We start from the raw sequence: 20,111 nt of genomic DNA on the forward strand, positions 1-20,111 counted from the left end.
ATGATCAATTTAGCTTAGCTTAGATGTGGCTATAGGGTAAAGAAAAAAATCACGAAGCTACCTGCTACACGTGGGAATATGCCAAACTGTTCTAGAGGAATATGGTTTTAAAAGCATTCTTTCTTCATGTATGTTACATCAAGAGTTCAGAATGAATTGATTTGTGTTTAAATCACAAAAAGAAAGCGAACACAATTACTCTAGGACTCAGTGCTCATGGTGACGTGTCTTTAATTTACACCATCGGTTTAATTTGCACAGCAACTCTGCCTGAGAATTGCATCAGTTGCATATGTTTTCCTTCCTTAATTTGTATCTATTTAAGCTTTTCTGTAATTCGTGGTTGATTGTTAGAGTTTGGTACTCTGCGCTGTTTGTAAAGAATAAACTTTGCGCTTTTGGATCACTAATATCCATATTTACCTTATTAAAAGATTAATCTAGGGTCACTGTGACACTGTAACGTTTATTTCCCTCCGCGAGCAAAGAAATGTTACCCCAAATGAGCAAAAGTGACCCCCAAAAGACCCTAAACAAGGTCAGAATGCAGCAGCACTACTAGTGACACACGCACAATCGCGCACAGTACTCGCAATGCTTTCGGTTGTTCATCACGCGGAAGCCGTGCGAGCAAATAATGGATTCGGATAATCTAGTGAAAATTAATTTGATAATATTGATCAACTGCCGGGGCCTTTTTAGTCCTGGATCATTCTATCACGTCTCATCTGCTTCAAATGATGTGCCCCCCTTTGTGTGTCAATGACAGCTATTCAGTTCAATCCTACCTCGTTGCAGTCTATCCTTAACTTTGACTAAATAAACTTCGACAGAGCATGACCTGTGGTCGCTAATGAAAAATGTGGAAGAAACGAGAGAGAATAAACAGCGTTAAACTCTATTAATTTACTTAGTGGAGGCTGAGCACAAATCGCACTGAGGTTAGACTGATTCCTCCCCTAAACTGAGGCATTGTTCAGTGCACGGGTTGATTGAGAATTCTGAATGATGCCACGTTTATGCACGTGGGCGCGGGCACCATCACCGTCACGAGCGGAATGGTGCACGCCCTTGTAGATGAGCTTGCATATCAGATGCGAGGAAATTGATCCATTCTGTTTACATGCAGAATTGACACATAATTTCTACACGTTTCCATAATGTAATTCTCTCAATTTAATGCCCAAACAACACAATAGTGATCTAGAACATAATTTCAGAGAAAAACGGGTACAATAAAACACAAAGTTTATTTTATATATATTTATATATAAATGAAATCACTGGACAAGAACCAATTTCTACCCATCACCATAACAACTTGTCTATAGAACAGAAAAATACAAGATGCTATCTAAAGTCAAGCGTTTTCACCCACTCACAGAGGTACACAGATAAATAACCCGAACTGTTCGCTCACCATATTTACAAACTCCCATTAAATTAGGCATAAATAAATATATACAAACATAAATATCAGCCTCTCACAAACGAAGGTCTGCTTTGACAGATGTTGAAGTTCACAAAGTCATTAAAATGACATTTATTGAAGGGATATATTCTGGCATAAGTGTGGTTTGTATTATCATTTTTTAAAATCCAAGTCTGTATACGTGTGGCAAGTTCTGTATCTGCCTGGCTACATATCAAAGTAGGTCAAATTTATGTCACCGTTTGTTGAATGGGATATTTCAAACGCTTCATATTTTAATTCGCGAGAATTTTTATTGTTGTCTAAACGTACATTGTGCGTCTCTGCCATTTTATCAAAGTAATAAAAACGAATCGCATATGGATTTATGCGAGCAGTAGGCTAGCACATGCTTTTTGGGAAATTGACTTCAGTAAACTCAAAACACCTTAATTTTTTTCGAAGGGTTATAATTTGGAGAACGCTTAAATAAAATAATAATATAATTCTAATCATAATACTGTAAGGGAAAACGAAATTATTGACGCGCGTGTCTGTAAATCTCAGCATAAAGCCATTCAGGGAGGATTTCCTCGTGCCTCGATAAACCGTCTCGTGCAGGTCCGCGCCCACGCTCCGGGGCTCACAGATTGGGAAAGAAAACTTACAGCAATAAATAAATAAATAAATAAATCATAAAAGCTATTGCACTAAACCTGCAACGGTTAAGTGGATTAATGGGGAATCGACGCGAATGTTGTTATGCTCGACGAACTACTCTCCAATCATCAAATCATTTAATTTTATACTTCAGTCCCTACATCTGAAACCCGCACCGATAAACAATAAATGAGTATATTGGAGAAAAAATGGATGAAATGAAACGACATCAAATAAGTACAAATGACTATTGTTTAGCCTGCGGTTTAGACTAAATGCATTGTTTTCTCCAGTCGCGTGACTTTGGTGCAGCGGTTTAGCGATCATTCCGGTTAATGTGTTTCTTTTGCTTGTGTGTGGTTAATATCTGTTAAGTATTAAAAAAAGACCGGTATCGCCAAACCAGAATTTATTTTTAAAAAACCCAGGTGAGTGCACACTCTGGCTTTGCTGTGACGTAGGAAACAACCCAAAAACACTTGTAACAATTAAAAATATTAAGTTCTTAATTTAGGTTGTTTTCCTGATGTGCTTTAAACACGAAATGTATGCCTATATGAAATGTGTGGGTCGGGAGGGATTGTGTCCAAGACCAAAGGGATTTGACCGAAACATTATACGAAGAATTAAGGGCTGTAGTTTATAGCATTTCAAAAACTTCTAAATTTTGGTTAAATTAAACGAAGTGGGTTAAAACAGGTTAGTGAAAGTGTCAATAACGTAGTCCCGCGACGTAGTGGTCATTGTACCATAATGATTAATGGGCATATGCATGTAGTGGCCTAAATACAGTGCATCGCCTCGGTGTCAGCAGTGTAAAAGGTATACGCGTCGGTCAGCAGAGTTTTAGAAAGTTTTTTTTACAGTCATGTATTTCTTCGAAAACAATTCGGGAGACAGGTTTTACAAATTGTTTTTTAAGCAAAGCCTTATATTGCCTGCATGAAAAGAGCTATATGGACGTAATGCGAAACGAAATGAAAATTTAGAATTAATTAATGTTTTTTGTCCGCTGTTTTTTTAACTGACATTGTACAGTGTTCTGTCCGGAGGCATGGCTATGGCTTTAATTTCTGCGGTTAAATTTATTACACCCCATAAACGATAATTAAGATGCAAGGAGATTGCATAGAATTCGTGAATAAAGCAAATACAAATTCAAGTAACACGCGTTAGATATAGCTACAGACTCTTGGACGCATTCTGTTCTCGTAAAACTACAGGCTAGTTTATATGTTCATGTGAAATACTAAGTGTCGTATTGGATCTCGTGCTCTCTGACTAAACGCTGTTCTGCGTAACAGTGCCTTTGAAAGTTTCCACGTGCACAGTTATGCCAAGATATAACTTCACCCGCTACGAGGATAACCGCGACGCCGCTTGAAACGAAATTGCGCTTAGTTATAAATAAACTGAACAATTTATCAGAAATATGCTTTCTATATGATGTGCACAATTTGTGGCCATCCCTTGCCATCATCCTATTTTCTTTATCTACCGGGATGGCCGCGTGTGTTTTGTGGATATATTTAATTTAACTGAACTTCGTGGAACACAGGAAACCGCGGGAGCCAGACGACTTGGAAGAATGCCAGTACATTAAGTGAACGGCGCTATTTTGGCCGCTCCCCAAAGCAAACACGCGGGTGACGAGGGCTTTTTTTTTTTGCATGAAGGCAAATCGCGACACAAACAAACCGAAAATAAAATGATCCCGACCAAAAAAGGATTTATTTTGTAAAGTGACGTCATACCCCCCAGGCACAGAAACACGTGACTTCTGGAGCCTTGAGCAGGTGGCAAATCCTCAAGCGATTGGACTTGGGGGGTGGGGGGGGGGGAGCTGGATGGTCAGAACTTTAATATCTCCATCTTCAAACGTGTCTTGGTCGAATGACGAATACATCTGGTCCCACGAGTAAAAAAAAAAAAAAAAAGGTATATATATTTTTTTATTGGTGCAGACTCTTTATTGAGTGCTGGACTGAGAAGCTAAATGTACGTAGAGTTCAGATGAGAAAAGGCATCCTTGCTAAGACTATGAGCAGTTTTGCGCTTTCTTTCTCGTCATATGCTTGATCTTTTTTCTTCTTCTTTAACTGTCTTCTCTCCCCCAGAAAGTAATGCAACGTTTAAAGCTAGAATATAAAGGATTTATGATTCAGATGTTAGTTTTTTTTTTTTTGTTTTTTTTTTTGGTAGTTTTTTTTGTTTTTGTCTGTTTTAGTTGGCTTTTTTGTAGCAGTAGTAGTTTTTTTGCTTGTAGTTTTTCTGTTTTTGTTTATTTCCTGTGTTTCTCCTCCTTGTCTGCGGTTTTGGAGCCGGGTCCGTCTCCCGACGTGTGTCTGCTGGTGCTGTTGTTGAGGAACATTTTGTCCAGTCCTTTGAGCGCCTCGGTCAGGTAGTTCTGCAGCGCGGTCAGGGCGGCGCAGATGGCGGGCGAGCCGAACCCGTGCGTGATGAAGCTGAAGTGGGACAGGCAGCTCTGGATGCCCGGCTCCAGAATGGGGGAGGGACGGCTGTTACCCAGGGGTGTCCTGTCCTGGGCCAGGAGGTCTGTGAACTCCTTACAGAGCTGCCTGGGGAGGGGGGGGGGCATAATGATTATCTTAACAGTCTCTGGAAGAAACAAAAACAGTAAAAACTCAAAAACCTTCTCTTTGCCCAACCATCAGGTTACTTTTAACTTTGAGCAGCAAATTTAAGCAACTGCTAGGCCTACCCTTTCAGTTCCAAACACACACACACATACACTCGCACACACACACTCACACATCTGCACACACTCATTCTAAGGATACACATGCATGTGGACAGGCGCACACACAAAATTTCTAAGTTGTTGTCACAATGCAAACACATCCACACTCTCGCTTGCACACACACGCGTTCACAAACGCACACGCAAGTACACACAAACACACATACACACACCACACACACAAAAAAGGAACAAACAAACAAAACAAAAAAAACAGTCCCCATGAAGTCATGACTAAATGTTATAGAGAGTACACTAGGCCGGCTTAATAGAATTTTAGTCTGATGGTTATTTCTGAATATTTTTGTCAGTTCAAAGGTTAGTCCTGCATATTTTTGTCAGTTCAAAGGTTAGTCCTGCATATTTTCCATGTGTATTCATGAAAGGGTCAGCCTTAATGACAGGCTCCCTCTCCGGCGTTCAGAGCAGAGAGAACCACCAAGTTATGGGAAAATGAGGAAGTCCTCCGAATGTGTTTAAAATCTGAAGACAAGTCAGAGACCGGGAGCCTCCAGCCTCTCATCCAATAACCTTCCAGTGTTTCGCAGACTTAATCTGCAAACAATTAAATAAGCCAGACATCCCCAACCAAAGGAAAAGGGCAATCTAAGTCGTGTCACATTTACAAAACATCTGGACAAATTTCGGCAAATGATTTTTTCTGAAACCCACCACGTCCCTAGCCCTCTGCTTGAGCGGATTAGCAAAAATTTCATTACAGGAGAAAATATTCATATTTCAGACCAAACCTTCTACCATACTGTTTTCCATATTCCTAGTGTGTCAAAGGGTGTAATGGGAAACCAAAACATAATGGCTGGACTGCTCTGCCTATATGCACTGATTCCATACGCACTGATATACATTGTGGCTGCTGCGCCTATATACACTGATTCCATACACACTGATATACATTGTGGCTGCTGCGCCTATATACACTGATTCCATACGCACTGATATACATTGTGGCTGCTGCGCCTATATACACTGATTCCATACGCACTGATATACATTGTGGCTGCTGCACCTATATACACTGATTCCATACGCACTGATATACATTGTGGCTGCTGCGCCTATATACACTGATTCCATACGCACTGATATACATTGTGGCTGCTGCACCTATATACACTGATTCCATACGCACTGATATACATTGTGGCTGCTGCGCCTATATACACTGATTCCATACACACTGATATACATTGTGGCTGCTGCACCTATATACACTGATTCCATACGCACTGATATACATTGTGGCTGCTGCACCTATATACACTGATTCCATACGCACTGATATACATTGTGGCTGCTGCGCCTATATGCACTGATTCCATACGCACTGATGTGGCCAAAGACTGGCTTTCCTACATAGATATGATAAGACCTGCAGTGACCAACTGATTGAATCTTATTCATAGATTCTGTACGATCTGCTTAATAGAATGCACTATTCAACAAAACAAACATAAATATGCACGAATCATGGCTACATACATACATAAATATGTGCATGAGACACATTATCATCGCAAACATTCCTCCAATGCTATTTCAGCTGCAAACACAGTTTATAAAGAATTCTAAATGCATAACATGCACTCTTTCAGAGTTTACTCAACACTTTTGTTTTGTGTATTCTGCACCATCAAATTATATTCAGGGAGCTTCTCTTTGTTGTTGTTGTGCGGCCCTTTCTCGCGATGAATTCAGCGGTTTGGCCAGTTGCGCATCACACGAATAGCAGACAATATTGATCACCTTGTTTTACTTGTGACATACAGCTGACAGTCTCAGCACAAAACCGCAGAGTGGCTCTACACAGCAGCCAAAGCTTCCCACAACCCCCTCTGAAACAAAATGGACTCTGCTTTCCATTACAGCCCAGAAACATCACCACAGCTCGCATATCCAGCTCTCTGATGGGCAAGCTTTGACAGTGACGTGAAATCTGTCATTGAAAGTTGAGGCAAAACCGCTTTGAGAAAATCCTGTATATATAACCGCACGAGCTCGCCCATCAGTGTTAGATATTCGAGCTGTGGTTTTTTTTTTTTTTTTTTTGCTTGTGTGTGTATATAAACACAGGATTTACTCAACTTAAAAAATATATGTAGCCTATATAATATTTTTTGTTTAAAGAATTTATTTTAAATGATCAGTCTCTTATAACTCTAACAATTCCAAAACGGCACTTTTTCGCTATTCGTGCAGAAAATCACACTATTTTTGTACATTAAATAGGGACAGAGCGTTTTCCCCGAGGCGACGGCTGAGCTATTGATTGACGGGAATTTGACAGTTGAGCGAAGATGAAACGGGACGAGGAGGGAAGCCGTCTCCAGGCTACGCCGAAGAAAGGGGAGCTGGTATTTTTAGACTAGAAACATTTCACTTAAATATAATGAGTTCATAATGCATTTCAAAGCCAGAACTGTTTAATGTTAGAAATTCTTTCAAATTTAACGGTGCAGAGAACAGCTGTGTCAAAAGACAGTAAAGGGTCTATCGACGAAGTTGACAACCTATCGCGATAAGTTCCTCATTTTTAAAAAAAAATCTAACTTCAATAAAAGAAAGGCCTGGCGTTCTGAATAAATGAGCAGGGCTTTATTTAACTGACAGTTTCTACAAGTGCTTCTCATTCATAATCGGACTTTCAAGCAAACAATAAGCTAAATTTGGTTAATGTTTTATTGGTGATTTCTTGCGGAAATGCAGATATATCTGTGCCCAGTACATACGTACTTTGTCGCCAGAAGCATGTTTTTCCTGGAATGCAGCTCGTTGGGGTCCGTGTGCTGTCTGTTCAGATATTCGGATACCGCCTTCGTTGGAAATTCAGTTTCACAGATGTAGCCGAAGTCTCTGGCTAAATGGACGGCTTCCCCTGGGACAGACGAAATTGAAGGGCAGAAATCCGTTAGATTCTAGGCAACCGCACATTTTTGTGCTTAGCGTTACATAGCCTAGTTAAAGTACCATTGCCGTTGTGATGACTATAGCCTAATGGTCTTTCCCATACTACTACTGCTGCTATTACTAGCCTGCTACAATAAAACTACAGTAACTTTTACTACTACTACTACTACTACTGCTACTACTACTACTACTGCTACTACTAATAATAATACGCCCATAACTGACTGACTTAAAATACACAGCCATATTATCTAACAAATTATGCTACTCGATTAAATTCGGCCTACTTATCCAAAACATCTTAGCAACAATTTCTTATAGTAATGAACATTTCTAAAACACTTATTTTATCCCGCAGCACTTGCATGTCAGCGGAATTCCGGAACTTTTTAAACCTTAAGAAAAGCTCAGTGGCAAGATGCAGAATCCAAGCTGTAGGGGGATTCCTGGAGGACTATGCCCTCGCCCACGCGGAATGAACTATCGGAATAGGCTTATATATCGTGATATTCATACGTAACTGTAAAAGCATGCATTTTCCGGTTTAATTCACGTTATTTTCGATTAATCCGAAAATCCCAGTAATTGTTCTGGTGGTTGCTCCGCTGTTCACTGCAGCTGCGCAGAGACACGTGAGCCTGTGTAATTGTTTCCTCGTGCTCTCCCGCGCTGCACAGTGGCGCTTACCCCACCTGCTCATCAACAATGACATTTTTAAATCGCGTGGCCAGCCCTCCTTCAACCTATTTGTTTTATTGTAACAGATGATGACTTCGAAAAATGAGAACTTGCTACTGTAGGCCTGCGTTTCACCGCAGGCCTTCGGTGATATGCAGACGAAACAAACAGTTTAAAAAATGTTATTAAATTAAATTGCACTGTTTTACCTTACCTTCTACAAGTGACGTTAGAAGAGTGACGTTTGCGGCTTTGCGCCTACCAGCAGGTAAATTCAAACCGATTTTTTCCAGTTTTTCTCTCAATGATCTTCCCCCATTTTTGGATTTTGCTCTGGAAAACAGTTGATAACAGGAGATATTAGAATGGGATATTAGAATTTATTTTTCCCCTTATAAACTTATGAATGAAAAAATAATACACTCTCATGTGAAGCCCGTGAATCGTCAGACAGGAGAGATAGAGTAGGCCTATACAGTCTAAATAAGAATTACATGCATTGTTATGAAGGATTTCAGCGAGAACAAACCCGTTTAGCTGCGGTGCTCGTTCTGTCAAATCTGAACATTTGTGGGGATTCATTTCAGTACGATTGATAAGTGTGACATGAAAACGGAATAATTTCAAGGACAATGCAGGCTAGTGCGAACGCTCGCGTGAACGGTGGCCCCATGTAGCCTTCCAGTTTGAAAAACTTTGAAAAAGTAAAATATTTATTGATTTGTTATATTTTTCTTTCACAATGATTATTACATGATACGATGACTTCGTACTAATGCTGAGCAGTTTGGTTTGGCATGCGCGTGTATTGGGCTGCGTAGACAGTAAAAGTAGACTGCAGGTGTTGGCTAACGGCTATGCACGCGGGGAATTGCCTTACCTCCGTAGAACGCCGCCCAGCAACGAGGCGTTGAGACATTCTGGCGGGGAGAGGCGCCGCTGAACCTCGCCAACGGTCACTTTGTATTTGGAGGTGGAGCTGAGGAGGGACAAGCGGCCGGGTACGGAGCAGAACACCTCGTTCGCGTTCACACTTATCCCGCCGATTAAACCGTCTTTGCTCATCATAAGAGAGGCCACGCTCTTTTGAGGCACTGGAACTAAAAACCAGAGGGTGGAAAATCAAAAGCCGCGTCAACATCGGGACACACTCAGTGCAAATACTACACAGCCTACGCGTTTACTACACTTCATAAGGCCCTGTTCAACCCAATGCATGGCGTCGCCCTTATTTAAATCAATAGTGAAATTGTTGTCTGGCCTAATTTACAGGCCGGGTAAAAACAAGCGCAAATCGGTTTGTAATGGCGTATACAGCCCTCAGCATAGCAATAAAAACACAGGGCTTTACTAGGGACATAAACATAGGCTATGAAGCTCAATGAAAATATAATAGTTTGTACATTGCAACAGAAAGTGCTTGATTTAACATTTTATCACGCTTTTGTTCTTTCTTTGTTTGACCTTTTTTTAAATAAACAGAAAGCATTAACGACCGTGTTTTGTAATAATGGCAATGTCGCTGCAAATGTATCGAACTGAAATGAATATCCAATGCTGGATATCAAAGATGTTCTATTGCGTTAAAGTTCGTCAGCACAGAGGATTCACTCTTATGAGATGGATCAGCATCAATTATCCACTTTTAAAATGTGTTTAAAACATCACATATGTCATTTTTAAACGTGCCTCCAAGTCTAGTTAAGGAAAACACATTTTGTGTTATTTTCAACGCAATCTGTATTAACAACGCTCCCTTTGCTACACAAACTGTAGTAGGCTATATTTGTGACACAAAAGTAATAACTTTAATGAAAAATGTGTTGAAAGTAAAAGTTACTGCAAACGTTGTAACACAAAAAGCATGTTGGATATTAACACATCCCGTTTGGGAGTGTCCGTTCATTAGAAATCATTTTATGGGTCCTGTTATGTACACTGCACAGATAACGCAATGACTTAACCGTACGACGGTGTTTGTCTAAAAACATTTTTTTCCAGCGACAGCAGCTGCGCGACTTGAAGCCTACTAGTCTACATGGGCTATGAAGTGTGCTTTTCACTTACTTAGTTTATTTCTTTAAACCCTGGTGAGATAACGGCGCTATATTCCATTAGCGCCCTTTGTAAACTGGGACAATTTGTGGATTTATTTGCCAGGGTATTCCTAAAGCTTGGAACACACCCTGGCTCCATTGAAATGATACTCTCTGGTGTATGTGTAACGGCCTGTCGCGTTCATTAACAACGCACTCAGCATATAGTTGGAAAGCACGTGACATAGCGATAGTTAATAACAGGATTTTATCTGACCGTTTTGTCATATAATGCCGCGATATCACAGATTAAACACCTATAATGAACCATTTAAACTAATATTGAGACATCAAGTGATGATATTGTGAGGGTTTTAAAAGTTATAAAGCCTGGTGTACGTTACAGTATTTACACTGAAAACGACACTATCTGCAAATATACCCTATAATTCTAAGCTCTCGATAGGACGACACTGTGTGTGTGTGTGTGTCAGAAAGAGAGAGAGAGAGAGGGAGAGTCTGCCTGATGGAAAAAGGTCCATTAAGCTATAATTTGTACGAGGGCAAAACACTGCAGAATTATGCCTGCCTGTGTGTGATCAAACGATGCAGCCTAATACGGATACAGCCTTAAACGAGCCACCGCAAATGCCTCGTGCTGCTCTTTTGTCTAACCCAGAAAGTCTTTAGCCTGCTAATGTTGCGCAACATTCTCATTATAGCGTTATTGATTGTTGATTGACTCGCGCCTTCAAATCGCATTAACCACCCTCTGCCAATTTTCAAATAGCACGTCATTACCATCCCATCGGCCTTCAAGCAGTATGTCTTAATGTTTGCTCTAATAGGGCAAGGAGAAGACGAGAGACCCGGGTCCACGGCTATTGTATTAATAGCTCAATGGGGGATAATACCGAAAATTAGCCTTAAACGAGCTCAGGAGATCTCCGCGTGCAGGACCCATTCATCACGCAGGCTGCTTTAACTCCGCTCGTTCCCGCTGTCTACTGGGAACAACTCATTTTCCTAACTAAACCACCTCAGAAATGTCAATCAGTCCATACAAATATTAACAAGGGGCTCGTGACTCCTGATGAGGATGTTCTGTGGAAAGGCGGGCGATCATTTGCAGCCACGACAACCCACCCTTTTATTATCACAGTTTCAGTGCTGCTGCACGAGAGCAGTGTCCACATTTAGCATTGAACAGTTCGCAGAAGAGACGTATAACCTTAAAGAATTCCTTTTTTGTAGGTTGTACAGTAGCTTCGCTTTTCTCTAGCCTCAAACACGAGGCCTATAACAAACATTCTGAAAGGAACCGGCGCCGTCATGTCAGTCATTAACGCATAATTACTGTGTATTCAGTGCAAACCCGAGAGAAAACATTGTGACATACCATCATCCTACTAAATTAACAGATACGGATTAGCTCATTTGATCATCAAAAGCATTACACACTACTAGGCTGCTACTACTATTACTACTGCTACTACTAATAATAATAGCTTCAATTACGCACTGACAGAAAATGCTCTACATATGCCCATATTGTACCTACTGCAATATATGGGCAAGTTGTAGTAAGGCCATTTGCTGTGTTATAAGGAATAGTTAGGCGACGTCGTTCTCTTTGATGATCAAATGATTGATTCCTTATCTATTTATTTGGATGATGGTATGTCACATTAATATATTTCTCTGGTTTGCACTGAATACACAGTACTTATGCGTGCATGACAGGCATCTGACAGCGCTGGTTCCTCAGAATTTTTGGTCAATATGATTTGCATTTCAAGTAGTATGGACGCATCACCGCGAAACACCAATGCGATACGCGTTTAGACGCACTCAACGCATGCGCATGCGTAGTTTTTTGTAATCTACCTGTTAGACTGATAAATACACCGCTCGTGCCGTTTTAACGTGCGTCCAAGAAGAACTGGATTGTCAGTCAGTGCGTGCGTGGTCTGAGTCTTTGTATATTTACCTTTTTTAATGACTGATTGATCCAGTAAATTCATCCCACTGCCATCTTCAACGGCCTGAGGAAAGCACAATGACACACGATTAGTTACGACCGTTCAAAATGAATGTCTGTTCTTTGCACATAAATCATGTCATCCTGGAATCGCCACCCTGTTATTTGCATGTATATACTATTACTGTGAGGAAGCGTTATCTTTTCAAAATACACACATAAATAAAACATTGTTGGGAATATCTGTCCTATATGATGAACAGAGTAACAGTGTGTGCGGTTGGCAGGGACAGCTTTATCTGAAATTGACTGTTTAAATAAATAAAACCTAATCTATAATCTGTAACCCATGATATAGAAGGCCCTGAATTGTTTATTTCAGTGCACTCAAGATTCAAGTTCCTCTATATGTTTTCCCTACTAGTGTCAAAGTCATACGATTATTTATTTAATGCAGATAATGCTTGATAAAAGTGCCCAGAATTGTCTCGCACGCCGTGCGGTGACGGAAGCGTGTGCACGACGCTTAGTCGTCCTGTCAGATGAATACAGCTCAGGTATATCTGCAAATTCTGTGAAAGCTCGCGTTCACCGTAGCAGTTGGTAACTTAACCAACAGAACAAGGAACTTTTTTTCCCCAACTAATTTTACAGAGCACATTCACTCTTGTTTTTTTTATTTTTAATTTAAAAAAAATACTTATTCCTTTTATGTAACTTTATGCGTAATATTTCATGGTCTACGTCGTGATGTATAAGGCTGAGATATAATGTATCTAAAATACATTTGATAACTCTGCTATTTCAGCTTTTGGATATTAGGCTTTTAGGACAGTGTATTATTATTATTATTATTATTTCATATAGCAGACACTCATATCCACATCGACATCCAAAACTGGAGAAACGGAAGTGCATCCATCTGGTTGATATGAGCTATAGAGCCAGAGCTGGCTACAGCCTACCCACTCCAGCGGGTAAAGATGTAGTATCGCCACAGCACGAGTGCATCTGAACTGTTAAACAGCCTGAACACAAATAAAAAGCATCATTCTGATTACATATTATTATTATTATTATTATCTTTAGTGCTCAGTCAACACAGATTACAGAAATATAAGCGCACAATAATTTGTTTCTCGATTTCCATAAGTGCTGCACGCTACAGGGAAAAACCGTGTCCAGCTGTGATATTCTTTGTTCGAAAAGATTTAGCGAGCCAGCGGAGAAGCGCGCCCCAGATCTCGGCTGCAGTTTTTAGAGTAACTACTGCTAATGAGACTGCGCCTGTCTGATTCTGCGCGTAATTACGACCACCTGCCGTTTTCTGTACAGGATATTCACACAGCGTGTTGGCACTTAATAGTCACTGAGAGAATAGTAAAGATTTAATTATAACTGAGCACAGAAATGCGGAAGACTTACACAGTTAATTGCGGAGTTTTTTTGTTAAAGGTGATAAATTCACCGGGCCGTTTAAAAAAGATCAAGAGCCCGTTTTGTTGTCGTTGTAGTGGGCGGATGAGCGTCGTACAAAGGTGACCGAATTTCAGACAACTGAAGTGAACTGCATCACGACTGCAGGGCGTATAACACACGGACTTACTCTGTGGTGACATCGCTCACCTGTCCAGTCTGAACATTCAGGTGAAATAATTAATTGGCTTTGTATGGATTTATAGCTTTTAGCCGTGCCTAGCCTAAAAGTCACTGACAAACTCAGCTGAAATAATTACGGATACATGTGGTGCATTTCCCAGACCTGGAAAAATCTTACATTTTCTAAACCATAGCAGCCCAACCGGACAAGAATAAGAAATAAAAACAATGTTTACAGTGTTTATACAAGTACTCGCCGCCTTGTCGACACCTCCCAAACCTTTAAACTTTTTAATGAACTGGAGTAGGAGGAGGAGGGGGCTTCAGTGAATTCAAGGAGCAGGGACAAGATAAAAAAATAATAAGAAATAGTTTCTGTTTATTGAAATACATTGCAAAGGATATCCGGTTTCGTAAAAAAAAGAAGAGTGATTGACTTGCTTGATTTAGCTTTTTGCACGTGCATTCGAACTTGATTCCACACATAAAATATGATTTGGTCACGTTCATTTAACGGAATTATTTACAAACTATTCAGAACGAATTTATCAGAGCTTGGGAACGAATTGCGTCAGTCTGTTGTTATTATCGTGACATCCTGGCTAAAATTATAGAGCCAGAACCGGTATACTTAAAAGGGCTCATAGTAAAGCTAACAGTGGTTATATTTAACCAACGCGCGCCGTCTGAAAGCCAATGAAATAAGGCTCGTGCTGCTCTTATTGATGAGCTCATTTGCATGTTGCTCGAATGTTGCCTGTATAGGCCCGTGGATATAGGCTAATATTTCCTCACTGCTAACCGGCATAAACTGAAGAGAAAGAACATTAATCTATACTTGGCTAAATGCCTCTAGACTGTACATTTTCAAATTTAAATGATTAATAAATTGCTATTATTAAGACGTGTAGGCTACTGTACATGGACATAAAAAATGTAAATAAGAAGTGATTCAAGGTGAAAATAATTAAAATAATATCAATTATTATTAATATTAATTTACAAAATGGAAAAGTTAGACCAGTCACCTGCACGTCTTCCATTCCATGCGCGAGGCCATGGAGCGACAAGCTGTCCCCCATTCCAGAGTCGATCCCGTGGTGGGCGGCGTGCAGGAGCACGTCCGGCCGCCGTACGGAGGCATAGTCCCGCCTGGGGTCGAGTCCAGAGAGCTGCGGCAACGAGGCCCGAGGCTGGGGCAGCAAAGACCCCGTTTCACTTCCCACTTCCTGTCGCTGTCTTTGGCCCCAGGGGTGCTGCTGGGGTTGATGCAGGGGGTTCAGGGAGTAAGGGTCATTCACGTGGGAGTACGGGTCCTGGCTCTGGTGGTACGGAAGCGGCTGATAGGGCGGCGGAAAGTATGGCGGCTGGAAGTCCGACGATGGCGTGTGAGAGAGCGGCGGCGCGCTGGAGTACGGCCCCTGCGACACGGAGCCCAGCTGGGACAGCCTGGAGCTGTGGCTTGGAACTCCATCGTGCCGGTCCTTCAAAACAGAAATACAGACGAAATTTAGAGTTTACAAAGCGTTTCCTGTTATTTAAGCAGTATAAGCTCCAAAATTGTACTTAATTAACTAATTAGCTAAATGTAGCTGCAATAACTTGTCAGCTAGAATGTAAGATAGTCTTCTCGAGAAGACCAGCAGTATAGCCTGCAGGTGGCTATGGTCAAATACATTTTTCCATAATAATTTTTAAATGTTAAATTATAATTTCTCGAAAGGCTTAAATGTATAAAACTTGCGTTTATTAAGTTGGTTTCATTTTTTATTTTATTTATTTCGGTACTGTTTCCTGTCAGGTTTTAAGGCAAAGCAAACACTGAACCGTTTAAACACACAAAACACGACGCAGTCAAAACATCTTAACAAAACGGCTTAAATTGTCTTTCTAGAGAAAAGCGCACATCACCGCTTATACTTGACAAAAATTCGAAACACAGCTTAACGGAAAATACCCCATTTGTAGACAACTGCTGTCGATATTTCCCCTGTTATTACGCAGCCTGCACCAGTTCATCCATATTTTAAATGTGTATACAAGGTAAAAAAAAAAAAAGCAACATCAAGCAACGAACCAACTCACCGTAGCTGAATACGTATGGACTAACATCTGGGAGACCGTCTGTTCACAGCAAAAACAATAAAATTAAGGGTAAAAATCAAGAAAGACTTGCAGAAGAAAAATATGTTTGAAGGATTCCTGGACTTTCCATCAACGGCTTCTCCAGACCGCCGTTAAATATTTGTTTGTTTTATTTATTTTAATATTAGTATGCTCTATATATGATTCGATCCTGAGCTCCGGACACGGTCCTCTTCGACCCGAAGCCAGACTCAAACTGTTCGCGCGTACCTTCCCCCGGCGTCTCTACACCACCTCATAATAATTGTTATTCATGACTATTAATATTACAGGAATACTTTAAGGGAGAACAGAGGGCAAATGGAGCGTGAAGCTGCAGTCAGCTCTCGCGCTCCCCTGCTATTGTAAATGACGTTCATTCAGCTGAGAATTACCAGATGTAATCAGACAAGGGGGCTGGCGAAGGAAGACTTTCAGCAAAAGTTTAGCAAGTGAGAGTGAATAGGAAAGCCCGTGCAACCAGTGCAGCTCCTTTTCTGTCACGCTGCTGAGGGTCTTTTGTCGAAATTTTCTGGATGGCACTTCGCTGCGTTAGACATTTAAGGGGTAATGCTTGCGTTTTTTGACACGAGACATGCTTTCCCCCTTTTTCTTTTGTTGAGCAGATGTTACCGTCACTGGGCATTATTTTAAAAAAGACTTAATTCATTTAATTTTTTCGTATTTGTTTCTGTTCAAACAACGCGTTGGGTCCACTGACAACAACAATAAGATAAACCAATAACAATAAATGCACTTTCTTATCACGTTGTCAATCCTAGCAGTGATCTAACTCACTCACTCGTGTCTCAGTCTGCCAATACCCCCTCAGGACTAGACTAGGAAATGCGAAGGAAACGCAATGCCTTGTTCAAAAAGCAGTTGTGACTTAAAGAATGCGAGTAGTTTTAACTATTTAACTTTTTGTTTTTCATATAAAGCGTTCTCATACGAGGGCATTTAACAAAGCCTTAAACACAATATACAGCGTAGCCAATATCTTTTCTTTCTGCCTGGTTGGTGTATATTTATAGTGAAAAAATGCTGCCAACACGCTGCCGTTCATTCTTACTTTCAGCTCAATGAGATTTTTTTACGCGACAGCGCAGAAAGGAAGATATCGTCGGTCCACGAGAGTGTGTCGGAGTTCACGAGCTCGCCAGCTGATTATTAGTCTGACGGCGACTGTGAGAGCGAAGACATGTGTGGTTATAGAGGGCGACGACCCGCTAGGCTGAACTAAAGGCTCCATAAAGACCCTCTGACTCTCATTCACGAGCTTGCTCGCGCTCCCACATAAGCCAGATTTTAAAGTTCTTTGTGCGTTCCACCCCGTTCACAGCGATCTGCAGAATACCTCGCGACATCATTGTACTCCAGCGCGTGCCATTTCTCTGTTTTATCTCGCCGCGTCGCTGATCCGTCCTTTAATGACTATTTATTGACAACTAGCTCGTGTTTTTGTCCTGGCGTTATTTTGTTAAAAAATACACCAAAATAAAAGCAATACATGTTTTTAAAAATGTATTTATTATTTATCCCTTCTTTTAGCCGATCAAACTAGGGCACTTTTAATGATAATTCTAAATTATCATTAAAATTACCGTTTTGTGGAATCAATAGAAAACTGGTCTTGTTCACTTATCCAAAACTATCATAAGTCTGAGATTAACTCTGTCCTTTGAAATTATTTCTTCTTTTGAAAAAAATGAAATTTAGATATTTTTTTAATAACCGGCATATTTCTTTGAGAATGTAGACATTTTAAATGACTGCTCTTGCAGTTTTATTCATTTCGACTGTCTGACTCTTTACAATGATAGCTGTTTGACAGCACATGCATTTAATAATTATTTAGAACATGGTAATAGTTTTAAATATATATATATATATATATACATTTTCCAAATGCAAATAAAATATATACTTTTCAAAATCAATCCAAATCTCTCATTTTAAGGCTGAAGTGGATATGCTGAGTTGACTACGCAAATCTTCAAATCAGACAACGTAAAATTTCCAAATGCCTTTGGCTGTCATTTAGATTGTTTAGAGCAACATTTCTCGAAAAAAAATCCCTTATTCGATTTTCATTGATTGAAATATAAATATAAACGCCGACATTTATGTCAATACAACTTAAAATAAAACAACAATACTAGGTCTTCTTAGACTGGTTTGTTGTGGAACTTACTTGACTTTTTTTATCATGCAACTAATTTGTCGTTTGGTATTTATATTTACTCCTATAACCACCAACCCAAAACACGTATCGTACTACCTCAGATTTTTGGGAAGTAAACGAAAATCCCTCCCTGGTTTAGGAAAGATTGGAAACTACTCCACCTTAACTCCACAATGCAGCGAAGCCAAAACAACATAAACTTAGAGATGCACAAAAAAGCAATCCCCCACCATAATTATTTGAAATAATCGCCTTGAACATTACCTCGTAAATATCTTCATACTTGACATTTTCTACTAGTTTCCAGAGCATGTTTGCGGACTGATCTCTGCTAACTGAATGCATTCATGTGCGGAGTAGCTTTCTGAACTCTCTCTCTCTCTCTCTCTCTCTCTCTCTCTCGTTTAACGGCCCTTCTGTAATTGGAGGAAAGGGGATAGCTAGGCTAACAAAATCCAGATATCCTTCAGAACGAGAGGGCCGCATTATGCGCAAATCCCACGAACGCCTGTGTATATTTTTAAAGATCTTGGGGAAGAGGCAGAATGGTGAGAAGCTTTACGCGTGTTTATGTCTGTTTATTATAATAGGGTTTACTGGGAAACTCTCATCTGACAGACGAATCGGGCCCTGTGCGTTAAGCTTGCTTTTGCGCTTTAATAAAGCTCTTTGTTGAATCAGTTGACAATTAGTTCTGAATGACACTCTACAGTGTTTGGGTGTGTGAAATACCTCACTCTCTCAAAAGGTCTGGATTTAATCAACATTTATTCTTTGCTTTCACTCATTTGAACTCACACAGTTTGTTCAGTAAAGTCATAACGAAACACGCACGCGCAATTTTAAATCAGATTCTAAGTTAAGAGTCGACTGAATCCTGGACCAAAGCTCAGTCATACTCTGCATTTCTAGCGACTGACTGCAATTGAACGTTGGCGGCATCGTGGCAGTGAGGCTAGTAGTTTTACTTCCGGCATATTATATTCCTTTGAATACGACTATTACGGTCTGAAGGAAGTTGACCTTAAGAAACTGCCCGCTTACGCTGGTGTAGATCTGCGTTAAGGTAATGTGCATATATGACCTGTTAATTGGTTGAGGCAAATTTGACTTATATACTTGCCCTTTACATACAGTTGGATATGCTGCTGTGTGCATGTAGTTCTGTGTACCTAAAAATACCAAACTCATTAAATTTAAGCTTGATTCATTGATAGATAATGGCCAACTTTATTATTTGGTATTTGTGCAATGTCTGTAGGCCTCATTAATGACGGGACTGTACATTCCGCTCGCATTTTATTACGGCCGGTGTGCCTGGAGCAGGAAGATTTCCAAATAATCAGTGAGCATAAAGGATGCACTGGCATTTCTATTATGACGTGTTTGGAGCGCCCCCTTCTGAAAAGCTGTATCTTCGCCTCTGCGACGAGAGTTTGGCTAATAATTTTAATGAAAGTTATACAGGATGAAATATGTTTGATTGTAAGCTAAGAATATTAAAAATAAGAGATATCCGAAAACGTAATCCCGAGGAATTTGGACTGACAGGGAAATACTTTACGCACCAAAGTGTAGTCAGTCAAACTGGAAATTCTTTGGTCTGTCTTTAGTGCCCCCCTGTGGCACTCTATAAAATAGCATCTTAAGGAACTTTGTGGATTTAGAAAACAAGCAAAATAGAGCATACGAACGGTGTGTGTTTGTGTGTGCGCGTCTGTGTGTATCAGATTGCTGTAAATTCAAAAGAA

General features: G+C 40.3%; 1 protein-coding gene across 2 annotated transcripts; it reads right to left on the reverse strand.

Annotated features, from left to right (window-relative positions):
- Positions 1-1,231: 1,231 nt before the first annotated feature.
- Positions 1,232-18,733, reverse strand: tfap2b (transcription factor AP-2 beta). Of its 2 annotated transcripts, XM_064340883.1 has the most exons (8): positions 18,625-18,695; positions 16,137-16,175; positions 15,080-15,535; positions 12,462-12,516; positions 9,316-9,535; positions 8,650-8,768; positions 7,584-7,725; positions 1,232-4,650 (listed from the first exon to the last, which is right to left on the reverse strand). In XM_064340883.1, the coding sequence occupies exons 1-8, from the start codon at positions 18,670-18,672 to the stop codon at positions 4,353-4,355; spliced, it is 1,377 nt and encodes a 458-aa protein (XP_064196953.1). In that variant the 5' UTR covers positions 18,673-18,695; the 3' UTR covers positions 1,232-4,352. The 2 variants fall into 2 exon arrangements, with proteins under 2 accessions (XP_064196953.1, XP_064196954.1); XM_064340884.1 differs by lacking the exon at positions 16,137-16,175 and having other exon boundaries at positions 18,625-18,733.
- Between the last annotated feature and the right edge of the window lie 1,378 nt (positions 18,734-20,111).

The sequence above is a fragment of the Anguilla rostrata genome, chromosome 6 (genome assembly GCF_018555375.3).
Source record: "Anguilla rostrata isolate EN2019 chromosome 6, ASM1855537v3, whole genome shotgun sequence".
NCBI lineage: Eukaryota > Metazoa > Chordata > Actinopteri > Anguilliformes > Anguillidae > Anguilla > Anguilla rostrata.

Excerpts from the sequence above, each read along its gene's own strand:
- tfap2b (XM_064340883.1), bottom strand. The coding sequence starts at position 18,672 with ATGCTCTGGAAACTAGTAGAAAATGTCAAGTATGAAGATATTTACGAG. Across the intron at positions 16,176-18,624 it reads AGTATGAAGATATTTACGAG|ACGGTCTCCCAGATGTTAGT; the intron begins GTAATGTTCAAG and ends TGCTGTGAACAG. Across the intron at positions 8,769-9,315 it reads CTGGGCGGCGTTCTACGGAG|AGCAAAATCCAAAAATGGGG; the intron begins GTAAGGCAATTC and ends ACTGTTTTCCAG.